This window comes from Oreochromis aureus, linkage group 7 (genome assembly GCF_013358895.1).
Source record: "Oreochromis aureus strain Israel breed Guangdong linkage group 7, ZZ_aureus, whole genome shotgun sequence".
In the NCBI taxonomy this organism is placed as follows: Eukaryota; Metazoa; Chordata; class Actinopteri; order Cichliformes; family Cichlidae; genus Oreochromis; species Oreochromis aureus.
In genome coordinates this window covers 59,941,252-59,957,421 of record NC_052948.1, presented here as the reverse complement: position 1 = coordinate 59,957,421, position 16,170 = coordinate 59,941,252, and the positions used below count along the sequence as shown (strand labels likewise).

Genomic DNA, 16,170 nt, shown 5'->3' with positions numbered 1-16,170 from the left:
GCTACACTGCTCATTATGTGACATCTTTTTCACTTTGACGTTATGTATTGAATTCTACCACAGAGCCGACAGCAACATTGGTGAGAGGCAGCAGAAAGATAGTAGCAACAATTCTACTGCAGAAAAGGGCAACATTTCCTCTACAATGTTCAAACCTGTGCAGCTCTGCTTCTCTTACCTGTTGAAAGTGAAGCTTTGGTTGTTACTGTTATATTACACTGTTTGGCTGCTGGGTCGTTTTCCTCTAGCTCTGCACTACCACTGTGGACTGGCTATAGAGCAGGTTAGCATATTACCTTCACTTTTATAGATGGATAGTTGTCCGTGGTCTGGAAATAGTTTGGACTTTACTGTCATACTATAATGCATCTCCAACACAAAATCTGTAGACTGCTAAACAGAGTTCCTAAACAGAGAAGCCCAGACCTCCCTCTCCCAGCCACCTCCTCTAGCTTGTCCGGGGGAACACCAAGGTGTTCCCAGGCCAGCCGAGAGATATAATCTCTCCAGCGTGTCCTAGGTCTGCCCCGGGGCCTCCTCTCGGTGGGACATGCCCGGAACACCTCACCCAGGAGGCGCCCAGGAGGCATCCTTGTCAGATGCTTGAACCACCTCAACTGACTCCTTTCGATGTGGAGGGGCAGCTGCTCTACTCTGAGCCCCTCCCAGATGGCTGAACTCACCCTATCTCTAAGGGAGAGGCCAGCCACCCTTTGGAGAAAGCTCATTTCTGCCACCAACCCGCAGGCCTTAGGGGTTGGGTGTATTGTGTGCCGGGCGGCGGCCAGGAACGGAGTCCCGGTCACCGGTCACCAAGACTGGCAACTGGGACATGGAAAAGAAACTAACACATAAAAATGGCTTAAAACATTTTAATTCCCCAAAATAAAAAATATTTAAATTATTTATTTGAACCAAGTCTATGACCCAATCATAAATTAACAACAGCTTTTGTTCCTAGATTTCTTGAAAAATGGTCGTCAGTCTCTTGACAGATTTGGGGTCCCATGGTTGCTTTGTGAACAACATCTAATGGCCTTTGTTACCCTTTGTACAAACAACTTTTCTTAAGTTTTTTTATTCTTTTAAGCCTGCTAATTTTGATCAGCTAAGTTTTATCTCACTTGATACACAACAGCAGTACTTGTGAGGTCGGACTTGTAAAATAAGAGCTGGAAAAGCTGAAAAATAGCAAAGGAAAAAAGTAACCTTTTACAGCGGGTCAGCGTTCCCTTTCCCCCACTCCATCCCAACTTTTCACCCTCTCTGATCCTGGTTTTGCCAGAGGTCTCTTCCTGTTAAAAGGGAGTTCTTCCTTGTGACAGTCACCATGCTCTTTTCATAAGACTTTTACCCTCCAATCTAAAGCACCATGAGATCACTGTTTTTGTAAACTGATACTAAAAAATGTAAATTGTATTTAAATTGAACTGTCAAAAAAAGTATAAAATTTCCTGACATGTTTCAAGGATGGATGAAAAAAATTAAATAATGAAATTTTGAACGAAGTGGACGAAAAAGAAACTGCAAAGAGAAACAAAAAGCGAGACAGAATATAAAAGTATAACATAAGTAACTTAAGGAACTACAGTTTGTCCACTTTTAAGAGGGAAAGGGAAAAACAGAAATTACCTTTATTAATATCTAAGGAAATGAAATAATGAAAACAGGTTCAGACTAGCAGCAGAAAGCCACAAACCTCTTGCCATGACCATCCTCTGTGGCACAGAGGTCACTGTGACACATTTCAAACTTTTTGTGAAAGTGAGATTTTAAAAGCGTCACTTTGTACAGAGGAAATATCAGATGCAGTTTTCCCCAGGGAGGTCTGATAGGTAGTAGCTCAGGGCAGTAAATGGTCAGGGCTATGGCTCAGGGCAACGTTTGGAGCGAAAACCTGTGTCTGTGACCACCTCTGTCCACCTCTCTTTATACCCCTGCCTCCTTTGTGTCCCTGTTTTAAAATAAAAAAATGTGCATTCTGACTGCTGCCTACAGTGCTAAAAGCTGAACAACTTTTTAAAGAACACACAAAAAAATGGTTTCCACAACAACAGCTGTAGTCATAACATGCAGTGCCCCCAAGCGCTTGCTGAGCAATGCATGCGGAAAGAAGAAGATTGCGATTCACAAATCCTTTCAGAGATAAGTTGGTGTGTACAAATCAAATCACCATTAAGGCAAAGAACTAAATTAAGGTAATTAAAATGTGACCGACTGGGCCCGTGATCACACTTCTTCATTTTAAAGTTGATACAGATTTCTTGTTGGCCAGCAGCTCTTGACATTTCTCTGTCTGATCTTGACGTGATCACAGCTGGTTGAGAGTACGTGGCATTTCAGTGGAAGTAATAATCAGGTAGCTGCAGTTTTTTTGTGTGTCCTCTATCGTTAGCTGTGGCATTAAAGAGGATGAGAACGTAATCCCTGGCCAGCAGCACTCCACATTTTACAACCTCCATTCATGTGATCGTTATAAACTCTCTCCCTCATGTGACATTTGAAACCAATCAATAATTAGATGCGCCGTGTAATTTTGTTTCTTGAGTTGGAGAGTGGTGACATTAAAACATACTTTTGGGTCCCAAAGGTACAAAAACCTCTCATACTTGTCTGCTCTTAACCTGCTGACATTCATGACTTTCACTTTAGTTCACTAAAGTAAAAAACAGACAATTAGCATACTATATAGATTCAAAAGAAAAAACCCTCCATATGGTATCACCTCCTCGCAGTGGTGGCACCAAAGGTTATTTAGGAATCATTTGTGGATGATCAAGAATTTGTAGCTAATTTAATAAGCTGCCCCATACAACTTGCCACTAAGAGGATTCCACATCTTTAAAAAGGATTTAAACAGCCAAACCATAAGCGAAACATCAACATTAAAAACACACACTGATCAGATTAAAACTACCTGACATGGGATTACACTGTGCAGTGATTATCACTCTTGCCTGACAGTAAGGAGGTCCAAACCCAGTGGCTCGCTGGGGCCTGTGTGGAGTTTGCATATTTTCCTGGAGTCTGCACAGGTCGTCGCTGTGTTCGCCCATAATAAGGGTGAATCCCGCTTCCAGCCCTCTAGAAACCCCAAAATGGATATGCATTATCTCATTACAATGCCATGTTCTGCTGTGAAAACTTGGGCCCTTGAAAGTGACATCCAGACACCTAAAGTTTATTGCAGACCTCATTCCTCACCTAATGTCTGTAGCCAGCATAAGCAGAGCATGTTGTCATTATAGTGGCACTTCCCCTTAGCAATGAGCTCTCCCAGTAGGATAACATACCCCATCACAGTGGAAATTTGCTGGTTAATTTATGAATAAGAAAAATCAACAAAAAGCACAAGGTGCTAACCTAGTCTCCAGATCTCAATCCCATCGAGCTTTAAACAAGCCCAAGCCCTCACAAAGCCCAGAGATTCCATGTTCCCATCATCACTCCAAAGCAAACACTGCATCTGTGCTTTACAGCTAAAATGATACAACAGCTGACAGGAGCACAACACCCCTGAATTTCAGGAATTTCACATTTTTCCAGGTGAATTGCATTTTGATGATCCTGATAACCATCTATCAACATATGAACATATGATTCTTTTATACTTCAACATTTCTTATTTCGTGTTGTAGTCTAAGAAGCATTTTGTAAATCACCTTTGAGTATGTTGCATCCACATAAACAGTCTGTGTGAAATGCAAAAGAGGGAATGGTTAACTATTTAGCTTTAAAAAATGTTTCTGCATTCACTAACAGTCAGAGAGTGCCAGCAACATGTAGTCAGATATGTGTTTGCCACACCAAAAGCCCTGAAATATTGTCCAGCGTCCCCAGAAGCAAAGTCAGCAGGTGACAGATAATGGGTTCCCAGATTGCATCGTTTGTAATGTAGGCAGCAGGTTTTGTGAAAGTGTTCTAATTCAATGCATTAATCACAACAAACATTCACAACACAAGTAGTCGGACCAGGTAAAATGTAGTTATACGCACATCTGTATCACACATTGTGCTGTGGAACTGCCTTATGGTGATTAGCATGTTTTACCAATTAAATTCCTTCAACTTGCATTAAATATATCCTAATATCGCTAATGATACTGATTAAACAAACAATGGAGTGGCAATTTTAAAAAATGAGAATAAAATCCTTTAAACTCTACCTGAGTGTAGTCGTAGGATTACAGGTCCTATAAAAGATCTGCAGCTTATTAACTTCAGTAAACTGCCAACAGCACTTGAGGATACTGGCATGTTTAAATCTGTTGCTTACATTCCACTTATTTTCCAAACTGGCATGCGATATAATGCTCTATGTGCACTGTGATATGAGCAGATCTGTGCCTGAAGCTTTACAAAGTGTTATCTCAAATTTTCCACAGGCTCATGCATGTTGGGCTGCGCCTGTTGGGCATTCATGCAAACAGGAGTGGATGCCAGGTGCAGGAGGAGGACGGACAGCATGATCGGCAAGTTCAGCTTGACCAAGCAGGAGAGGACTGTTGTAAGTCATGTCTTTAATGAACGCAGAGGCCTTGTGAAAAAATGTCACAGCTGTTCACTCTTTTGTAATGCGACACACACGGCTCTGTCAACATCATATTTAGCATCTAAATATTTATGTACAGAAAACCCTGTGTTTAACTTTCAATAGGTTATTAAATCTCATTTCATTACTTTCTAATACAGTATATGACATCTTCTTGCAGTGTGCTGCAGCACCTTTCTGGCAGAGATGTTCTGGCTTGTAGGTACATCATCACGGTGAGAGCTCTGAGGTCTCATCTCCCCTCCCCGTCCTGTCTGTGTCTCTGTCTGCCAGTCTGCTTGTCTTGTGCCGGGCTTAGGCGTTTGTTAGATGGGGAGCATTGGCTGGCGCTGCGATGGAGAGGTTGGTCTTAAGGCTTTGTCCACACATCACCACAGCTGATTGCTCCTCTGGATGGTTGGGATTCTCAGCTAAGACAGGGATTACTGACCCATGTCGGCTTCCCACCTTTACAGCAGCCACTTCGATGTTCACCCAGTCTGAACCTTAATGCCCCAGCGAATTGAAAAAAAAAAAAGTGTTATGTGTGTATCTGTGTTTTACTTTTCTTGTGCCTGAAACCTTGGAAAGTTAACTAATATATATTTTTGAAACAGATACCCAGCTATATATAACCCAGCTTAAACTAACAAAGCAAGGGGCCCTGTGTGGTATTGGTATTTTGGTACCAAGCACATTTTTCAAGAACAAACACAAACCGGTAAGAGGCTAATTTCAATAAAGCAGTGCAAGGTGAACTGTTGGTAATACACGTGTTGCTGCATGACTTTACAATTACAGGATTCCAGTGCTTTAAAAGGGGGTGCTTGCCATATATACATATATCTATATATATATATATATATATATATATATATATGTATGTATATATATATGTATATTTGTTTATTATTATTAGACTGTACCTAATAATGATTCACCGTGCAGAATAAATCTTTATTCATCTTGTCCCTCCCATTAATTTGACTCTATTTTGATTTGCTGCCCATCACAAACAGAAGGTTTAGATAGGAGGTGGGTGGGACTGTCCAAACAGCCAAAGCTATGTGCCTGATGACCACATTAAAAAATCTGGCACTAGTAGAAAAACCTGCCTAAAAATGAGCTTTAAGTTGAGTCTTGATTTCTGCTTCAACATTCAGATGGTATGGTCTGAATTTAGCATAAATGACATGAAAACGCTGATCAATCCTGCTTTGTTTCAATGGTTTAGGTTGTTTGTTGGTGCCCCTTATCACCAACTGAGGTTTGTTTAAACACCACAGTCTACCTGAGTGTTGTTCCTGACCATGTTCATCCCGTAATCACCACTGTGTACACATCTTCTGATTGCAGCTTCAAGCAGGATAATGTGCCATGTCACAAAGCTCAAATCATCTCAAACTGGTTCTTTGGACAATTAGGTCACTGTATTCAAATGGCTTCCACAGTCACCAGATCTCTATTCAATAGAGCACCTCTGGGATTAGGTGGAAGATTACGTCCTGGATGTGCAGCTGAGAAATTTGCAGCAACTGTGTGATGGTGTCATGTCAATAAAGGCCAGGATTGTTGAGGGGCCAAGAATGCAGAGCTCATGCAACAAACTCAAAATCATCAGTTTACTGTCCATAGCAATTTACTCTCTACCGTTTATCTTTAGGATATTATTAGAATATGAAATCGTGCTTTCAAACTGAAAAGAAGGAAAAATGTCATTCACACTTATCTGCAGTTTAACATGCATAGTACACGCCAGTATTACAAAATTTTGTTCCAAGCTGAGTAAAGCAGATGTTCTCCCTTTTCATCAACATCTCTAGCCGGTGTAAAAATGGGCTGACTTGGCTTATGATCAAAAACTAGCGAATCGACAACCTCAAGCAAAGTACAACAACAAAAGAGCAACATGAAAGAGGTGCCATTCTCCCTCTTACACGTCAGTGTAACATCAAAACACATTTCAAGCTGCTATTTTAAGGCAGTCAGTAGGTGCATTTAAAACAACATAAAAATTCATCTTCGTCAGTGCACATATAAATGAGAGCGTTGGAAGTTTTCAAAAAAACAAAAACTGTAGCAGATCCTGATCATTTGCTGATGATTTGCTGTTTATAGCACTTCAGATTTAGGTTTGCGATGCTGAAAAAGCAAAAAGCAAAACCAGAAACAGACACTTGGAATTCAGTACATATTGTGGACAATTTTAAATAATGTACAATACATAAATCTCCGTTTCACGGCCACTTATTGAAGTAGTGTAGCCGCTCTGTCTCAGCTATCCAAGCTGACACTGGATGAGAAGCAGGATACGACTGACAGGCTGCCAGTCCAAAACAGTGCAAAAGTAGCTTTCAAACAGGATGATGATATGGACCATGGACAGCCAACAAACACACTGCAACTTCAACCGCTGCATGCTTGAAAGACCAGCTAACAAAAGCAAGTCATCATTTGGGGAAGGCAAAATAGAGAAAATGTTGATAATGTATTTCTGAATTCACTGAATTATATAACACAAGTATGGAAACACTTAAAATCCAAGCGTAAATGTCAGGTTTGTGTTAACACTGTAAATAAACGCACCTTACATTTAGTATCTGTTCCTCCAAATAACTCTACAGATCTTTTAAACTCTTTAGAAATGAGAGACAAAGTTACAGAAACCAAATGACACACAATGTCCATAGATTTATACCATGTTATTAAGTTTACTAGTATACATTACTATTGCAATTATTATATATTGGAAATCCTTAGTCTTACTGTATATGACTATTTTTATTTTTTCTATTTTTGAACTACTAAGTTGATACTGTATTTACATTTTTTTAACTTATATATGTCATAGGTTTAGTGCATCTTAACGGATATGAATATAAAAATATTAGATAAATAAAAATAAGCCAGCCTAGCACATTTAAAGACTACACACCAGAAACACTGCAGGTCTACAGTACATTTTCACATGTACTGTACCGATGAAAAAAACAAAAAAAACAACCTTTTGAATCATGGACATATTAGAAAAAGTTTTTAAGACTTGGTACAAAGTCCAGCAACTCAATAGCTGACATTCCAGTGTACAATCGGGCTGTTTCATCCAACAGCTCAATAGCTAACATTCCAGTCTACAGTACACAATCAAGCCATCTCATTCTGCCATGAGACAGGCTGAAGTTTTCATTGTCTCAGGGTGGTTATTAGCCCCAGAGACAGACAGAGCCAGCCAAGAGAGGAGTTAGGGCTGTCTGTCAGCTTATAATGTCTCCACACAACAGCCCAAACCTAAACTGACAGGCACACACCACACTGACAGCCCACCAGCACCACGCTATTGTTCCCTCGCAAATGGCCAGGACGCACCTATCAGTGCCCACAGAAACAGTGTGAGGCAGAAAGAAAACACGGAGAGACATCCATATACTTTAGGTCAAAGCAGTTCACATGAGCAACATTAATGTAACGTTTTAATCAGAAGACAGTGCATTTTAATCTTCTATCGCAGTAATCACAGTTTTATAACACACTAACATACTGAACATTAATGTTAATGTGGTGGCAAAACTGAAACTTTTTGTAAACTGAAATGACTGCCAGTTCTTTTGAGAGATGGACAAGAGAGCTTATACTATTTATACTGAATATTTCTGTGTAAAATAAATGCACATTATAAAGTGTTACAGTGGTATACAGCAAAATAGGCTCTTTTAATGCAGTCAATTATTTTTGCCATGTGCAATCACTGACATCATTTTATTTTTCCCCAGTCTACCTGTTATGACATCTGTTTATTATAACCTTATTTTGTTTCCACAGTACATCGTGTGATTCTGTGCTTTAGACCTGAAAATTCAGCTTGACATTTCCCTAAAGTTTGGAAATATCCTATTATCAGGTCTTACAAATCAGCTCTTTGCTCCTTCTATATTTCTGGAAAGCAAACGGGGAGACAGGAATTAATAAAAGAAACGGCTGAAATAAACTAGAACTATATCATTGTATTATTTAAAAATTGTATTTATTAATTCGTTTTTTGTGAAGAGAAGCCTTCACAAAATTCCTAAACAGTCACACCTGCATTGCAGGCAAAGGGAAGAAAGGGCATTGTGTTCATAGTAGTGGTGCTGGACAGAGAACGATGGGCTCCTGCTATTCTCCTTAGAGCGCGATTGCTTATGTAACTTTAATGCACTTTAGTTATAATTACATAAAGTTATATTCATAAAACTTTAATCCTATTTTCTCATTCTCTGTTACTGCATAATGATTATTGGCAAATGACGCTGCAACTGAGGCTATATTCCCCAACCAAAATAAAAAATAAAAAACAGAACAGGGTCAGAATCAAATGTATCAGATTTCCACCACATGCAATCCACTTTAAATCTTTACATTCAGCAGCAGTTATCTACCTGTGTAGCCAACACAACAGTTACTTGTACCAGGAGCTTAAATGGAATTTCATGGTAAGAAGAATTAATCTGGACTGGCGGTGCAGCACTTGCAGGATGCTGCAAGGGAGCCTTCGGGCTTTGTTACTGTTAGTGCCTTACAACGACCCAACCTGCTGCTGCACTCGTTTATCCAGGAGTGGTCGATGGACCGCTGCGGGGGATGCAGCGAGATGATTTGATTTTATTGACGTTATAAGATACAAAGAACTCAGCTTTTGCTTTTCTCTTGCTCTTGAAAGCCTGTGACTAATAATACCCTTAATGTCCCAGCATGTAAGGCAGAAGGACTCATCAAACACTTTTGCATTTGTTTTTAATTAAGTTTGATCTCCATTCCTCGTAGAGAAGAATATCCCGTATCACCATTTCTTCTTTCACCTCTGTTTTTCCATGAGGTTTCATCTCTTCTAAAATTTTAACATCAATATTCTTGTTTACTGATCAATGTTTTTTAAATTCATTGTGACCTGTCACTCTCGCTCACTCCAGGCATCTCCTCTAAAGTCTCCATTAGCTATCTGTTTACTCAAAAACCACCAGTACCTAGACTCAAGGCGGTCCAGCCACTATCACCAATCTTTATTCTAAGATTCCACTTAATTTCAATTCAATTTATTTATACAGCACCCAATCACAACAACATTCACCTGAAGGCGCTTTATATTGTACGATATACCCTACAACCATACATACAGAGAAGAACCCAACAATCATATGACCGCCTATCAGCAAGCACTTTGGCAACAGTGGGAGGGAAAACCTCCCTTTAAACAGGAAGAAACCTCCAGCAGAACCAGGCTCGGGGTGAGGAACCCTTGAGGAACTCAACAGTCTAACTTCCAAAACACTACATTTTATTCACAACGTTTTGCTTAATTTTGCTGCTGTAGCCACGGAGCCCCTGATTTTTGAGAAAAGAAGTTGATTTAAGTCTTTTTTTCTAAACACTACCCTTTTTCTACATTTCAGCTATACTTTACTAAATCAAAGCTGAATCATTGTTTTGACACAACAGAGCAGAAACACTGTGGACTGCAGAGACACAAGCACGAGTCATCAGAACGGAAACTAAAAAATCTAAAAACAAGACTGAATATGATCTGGTCTGTATATGATCGGGTAAAGATTTTGACTTTTATAGGCTGGTTTTCAGAACCCTTTATTCACAAATTCATCCATTTAAGATTTTACATGATGAATGGAAAAATTGAGGATAAAAATAAGGTCTTGTGCTGATTATAAATGTCTGAGAAATGCAGTTCTCAGACACGTATCGCAGCAAGTAAACTCCAAGTGAATGAATGGAGTCATCTCATTTATAGACGGCAGGGTGAATTCTAATTCAGGATGAAGCTATGCAATTTGTAGTTGAATCCTTCCACGTCACCTTACAGTTGCTGGGACTAATCCCAAGATGTAAAAATCACTGTTCCTTTAAGAATTGCAGTACATAAATATACGAAAACATGCCTTTTGGTAGTCCAGCGTATAGGAAATTATATATTATATTGACAGACATCCAAGCATTTGGGTTACACACACACACACACATACACACACACGTATGCTCAAGCAAACCTGTCAGCTGTGTCCTGTTATGCACTCTTCTCTGTCTGCACTATGTTTCAGTTTTACCACACACACACTCACACACGAAGAAGAAGAGCTGAGACAACAGCTCGTCCTCCCAGTGTGCTATCCAGTGAATGCCTTCCAAAAATATCCGATCCCCTAAAGGCATAGTTCACTCAAAGGAAGTTTGCTGATGTTTACCAAAGGAATCTGATTTCATGCAGTGGCTAGCATTAAAAGCTGTCAATATGCATCTGGTTTAATAAGCAGAAAGATCAGAGATAATAATGCCGAGACATGATGTGGAGATGGGAGTGTCACTGTGGTGCTGCACGTTCATCAGCAGCAGCTTTGAAAACGTGTGTTTGCTCAGCGTGTATGTTGGTGTGTGGGAGCAATATTTCAGCTTGTTCTTCGAGCAACCTGTCATTAATCTCACAGTATGTTGTAAAAGCCCTCGAAAAATGGCAGGGCAGCCTAACCGCCTCAAATGATGATTATACCATATACATATATACACTGTTATGGTCTAAAATTGGTGGTTTTTATTTATACTTTTGATGTGTCGTGCCACTAGAACTTTTAATCCAACATGACAGGAAAGGATCATATGAAAAGATATGAAAATAAGACTGACACTTCAAAAACAGAGAGGGTGAGAACCCACAGGGAATCCGTCTGATGGTAATCCTACCTTCTGTCGAATCTCTTCTTCCATCTTGATGGGGGAGCCAAACTCAGCCACCTGACGGACTCCCTCACTGGCATAGCCTCCGTACTCCCACAGCACGTAACTTCTGGAGTGGGATGCACCAATCAGAGCTGACCAGTGGTTGGCACGTCCTACAATACAGGAAGTCACGAACACTCGTAACTCACTGAAGCTTATGACAACATGATTATTCATTCATCCTGACTCTGTGCTCATGTTTAACATCTTTAATTTATTTCTACTAGCAGTTTCAGTTACCAGAAGTTACCAGAACTGGTTAAGTTACACTTGTACAGGCGTTATGTGTTGGACTGTATATAGTGACTTAGTGAAATCTCATCATTTACCATGAGGAAACCTTTATAAACCAAATAATATATAGATATATGTCATCTAAACCTTCATAGAACACAGACTTGATTGTTGTGTCTATACCAGCGTACTTACACTTGCCAAGTTTTGATTGTATAAGGCAAGCATATCCTAAAGCTGAGTTTGGAATGCTATACACTTCATATCCTCAATGGCTGCCATCTGGGCTACACATCAACCACATTTCAGACATCAAGATGAAGACAGTGCTAATTCTACCTAACTAGCTAAAAGAGATTTTTAACAAGCAGAACATGTAAACTGGATTCGAACCCAGCACCTTCCACCGATTTATTCATTTATTTATTTACTGTGAGCTGTAGTGAACTTAAAAAAATGTCAATAGGCACAAATTATCAAACAGGTTTTTTATAGAGCCGTCATTTAAACAAAGAGACTTTTTATCTAAGCTGGTCCTTTCACCGTTTCTATCATTACGCTGCCATCTTACAATACTTTTATACATTTTTCATGCAGACCTACAGATCATTTACAGGTACCAGAGTGCACTGTGTACATTTATGCATCAGTCAGAAGATGGTGAGAAGCTGAACTCACTTGGATAATCTTTAGGATGTACTTTCTCTGACCAGTTTCCATAAAAGGTGAGTCTGTACTTGGCAGTTCCACAGGCACAGCACTCAATGGCAGGAGCTTGCGTAGCTTCACCCTCTACGAGGAGACAGAATGCAACCATGACAGCACAAACAAAATGACACTCGGGTGTAAAAATTTAAGGTTAATCGGGACGCAGGGCCCTGATTAATCCTAAAAAACACATTTCTGGAGTAAACAAACAGACACACTGACGTGCAACGTTTGATATAAATGCACACCTGCATAAATTACCTGGCGACTGACAATTTGGAATCACTGAGAATGACACAAAATTACATCCCCGGAATAAACCGGTATTAAAATGACACATTAGCTTTAACTCAGACTCATAAATATTCAGATTTTGCCCAAGACCAATGTTTTGCAAAGATAGGTCAAGGGGATTTCTTGAATATTTATGAATCACCAAATTATTAAAAAAGAAAGCCTCACTTGACATCTAAGTTATAGTAGGATGACTCACAACACTGAAGGCACCTAACTTACGTCAGCAAATTGAAACAGGGCGGCTTGATTGGCTTGCATAATAGCCTGGAAAATTAGATTTCGGAGAGGTAAGGAGGATTTTATGAAAGTAAAATTCCCCTGAGATTAAGTTTGAGAAACCACTCGTCCAGGCTCTTTTTTTTATTGTACAATAAATGTGTGCATCAGAGCTTAGAGAGTCCTGTCGCCTTATTGTCTCACAAGAGCGCAGTGTTTACCAGGCTGGCTGTGAGCTTTAGGAAGCTAGTGTGCCATTTTTCTCTGCAATGAAATCACAGGTAGCATGAAAGCAACGGCTGGGCTCTGCAGTGAAATAGAAAGCAATATTTAAATTCCCATGACATCCAGGATTTGTTGTCCTCACAATTTTCCCCAGCTCGCTTTGTTGGTTTGAAATTTTTTTAAATATGGTATGAAATAAAGGGAAGTAATGTGCTCCAAAGACGGAGGGGGTTAAACTACACGTAGAGCATGGGACACTAGCAATATGATACGCAATCAAGGATTAAAAGAAAGACTTGATGGGCAGCTGTTATTACCTTTCTCGCACAGTCGAACGGTGAGAGAGCCTTCATCCTGGAAATAGATGACTCTCTTCTGGACAATACTCGCCCTGGAGACACAGAGAGAGATGTAGTGAGAACGGCAAAGAAAAGTGAAAGAAAACGGAGAGAAAGTTTGATAGTAGGAGGAGTGCAATAAGAGTATTAGATGGTTAATAGGTGACCACAGTGTTTTTTCCACTACGTGATCCATTTAATCTTCAGCGGAAGGGGGAGGGTAATGGGCTCCCCGAGGTTGGACAGGGAGTACACATCTTTTCACAGGAACAACGTCCTATTCTCCAAACCCCATGATACAATCATCCTGCTGCAATATGAAATGTATCAGAGCAATCATGGCCATGGACATGAAGAAGAGAGAGAAGGGATTACAGTCAGAGAAGGAATATAGATCTTTCCATGGATTTTAGATGAAGCCCGGTTCTAACTTATGAGCTAATACTGGCTGAAAATGAAACTCCCCCAGTGAAAATAGGCTGTTTTACCAATACTATTTACATTTCTCTTCAGGAAAAATGAACTGCATTACTCACACTGCACAGATAAAACTCTGTGTGCTCTGGAACTGCTATTGAAATTCTGAGAAAAAGGACAGGAAAATAGGATGAAGAAACTGTTGGAGGAACACTAAGGCATGATGGTCTTACAACACTTTTGCAATAGATTTGCAACAGTTCGAAAACATTCCTATGCTCTTATATATTTAGTACAGCTTTTCATAGTAGAAAAATTGACTATCATGAACACCAAGCTTTTGCCATTACATTTGCAAACTAAGAGTTAAGACACGGTTTATCCTTGATAAACTTGTTCTTCCCAATAAAACTTGCTAAACAGATCAGCACATGGTTATGGTTAAGGAAGCTTACACACAACCTGCAAGTGACATTTGGTGATGATTAACTGGAATCATTCACAAGACAGTTTTAAAGAGCATAACTTGCCAGAAAAAGCCAAAAAAGATATCAAACATTTAAGAGGCATAACTGCTTTATGTAGTTTATTATGAGAGGATAAGAAGGTTGATTATCTCTCTCCAGACAAACAGATATTTGAATAAACAATGTTTATATATTATATAAATATTATATATAATTAAATAAATCACTATAGTTTTGCTCATCAACAGCTTTACATACATATAATAAATGTACTCGTAGGAACCAGTTGCCAAAAAGGATGAGACACATCATTTAAGACACACTACCCTTGACTTGAGAGGCAAATAAATAAAAAATATATATAATTAGGCATATTATTGACAACAGGTCATTGTTAACAAGTACGGAGTAATGAATACCAATGTCAAATTTCAAATTGGATTTAAATATTTGACTACAGTAATTCTGATTTTCTTCCTCTGCCAGAAAACCAGAAAATCTTCCTGGTCAAACTTTGAAGGACAGGGAAAAACAACTGCCTTGATGATCTTGAGTTCTGCGACTTTGAAGTGCTTTTTCAGTAATTCATGTTTGTATTGCTTGCACATAAAATAAATCACTGGATTAGTTAGAAGTTATAAGCTTCATATTTTTTCTCTGACTAAAAAAAAACCCAGAACGACTACATTTTAATGGAAATTCTGTCAATTGGATGCGGAGGCTTTTAAATTATAAAAATGTAATTACTTGTATTAAGTTTGTGGGTATTTTCTTTAATGTCTGATTTTAGTGCCTTGGTTTTCATATCTACTTGTTAGGTAGGTATTCAGGTTTCAATTTGGGGATTTGGATTTTTTCCCTCTAACTTTTCCGCTCGATATCCGTAACGTTTCTCACGAAATGCAGCCACTTTTCATCATGCCCCAAAAAAATGTCTAGCATAACATGAATGGACGGTATGTTACTGCTTTGCATTAACCTCTTCCTAACCAGGGATAGTGTTGTACTCTCCAGCGAGGCTTCAACAGAGACTCAGAGGAGTGGTGCAGAATTTGAGAAAAACAAAAAAAAGTTGTTGTTTTGTGTGTGTTCAAATCCCCCCACAGCCCCACAAATATGATTTTCAAAGGCCAAAAATCCCACACATCAAGAACCTCATAAAAGCAACACATGTTGATTGCATAGATTGTCCTGAGAAAATGAACCAACTTGATTGTGCATTATGGGACTGAAATTATACAAGCTTCCCCCCTACACACAGAGGTAATCAAGCTTCAGTCATGAAGCCTAAGATTCTGCAGATATTATGCAATTACACAGCGTACACCCATTATTATCCTAAAAGCCGTCTTTGTCTCACAGTAGCAAGAATTTCACAGCGACTCCACCTCATATTGTAGAGAGACATAAACCGAAAGAAAGTGAGCTGAACAACAGTGACGGTGGAGACAGAGGAGGGACGGGCGATATTAAGTAGGAGTTATCGGTTATATTGCTCCTATAAATCTTACACAGGCTGAATGGTGCAATATACCCTGCAACACGGGTTGACTGCCTGGGCATGAAATTGAAAAACAAAAGTGAAATATGCTGACTATTATTTAGGCACCCTTGACAGATTTAAAGTAAATGTCTTAATAGTTTGAATGGCATTAATTATCAGTTGGTTAAATGTATAAACAACAATATATCAGGTAATATGAAAAGATACATTTTAACTTGCCTCCAGCTACACTTGCCTTGCTTTATAATATCCTCCCTGTACTAGACATACATCTTCAGTGCGATCAAGTCTGCATGTTTATTCAATTTAGTTATGAAATTTTGTCAATTTTAGGCCAGTACAAGCTCAGAAAAGAGCACTAGAGATGTGTGGGTGGAAACAAGTTGTAACACTGTTGCTGCTTTTCCCGCTGGTCCTAAAAAAGTCAAAGATTACCAAATACAACACTCCAGCAGTGTACAAATAGGGGCTATA

The 16,170-nt window shown here is 39.3% G+C and overlaps 1 protein-coding gene across 1 annotated transcript in view; it reads right to left on the bottom strand.

The window, feature by feature from the left end:
* spon1b (spondin 1b) overlaps positions 1-16,170 on the bottom strand; it is a 107,584-nt gene that overhangs the window by 65,295 nt on the left and 26,119 nt on the right. The window contains exons 4-6 of the mRNA XM_031738308.2: positions 13,288-13,361; positions 12,203-12,316; positions 11,255-11,403 (exon numbers count right to left, since the gene is read on the bottom strand). Of these exons, the coding sequence (XP_031594168.1) occupies positions 11,255-11,403; positions 12,203-12,316; positions 13,288-13,361 (337 nt within the window). The remainder of the gene's footprint in view (positions 1-11,254; positions 11,404-12,202; positions 12,317-13,287; positions 13,362-16,170) is intronic.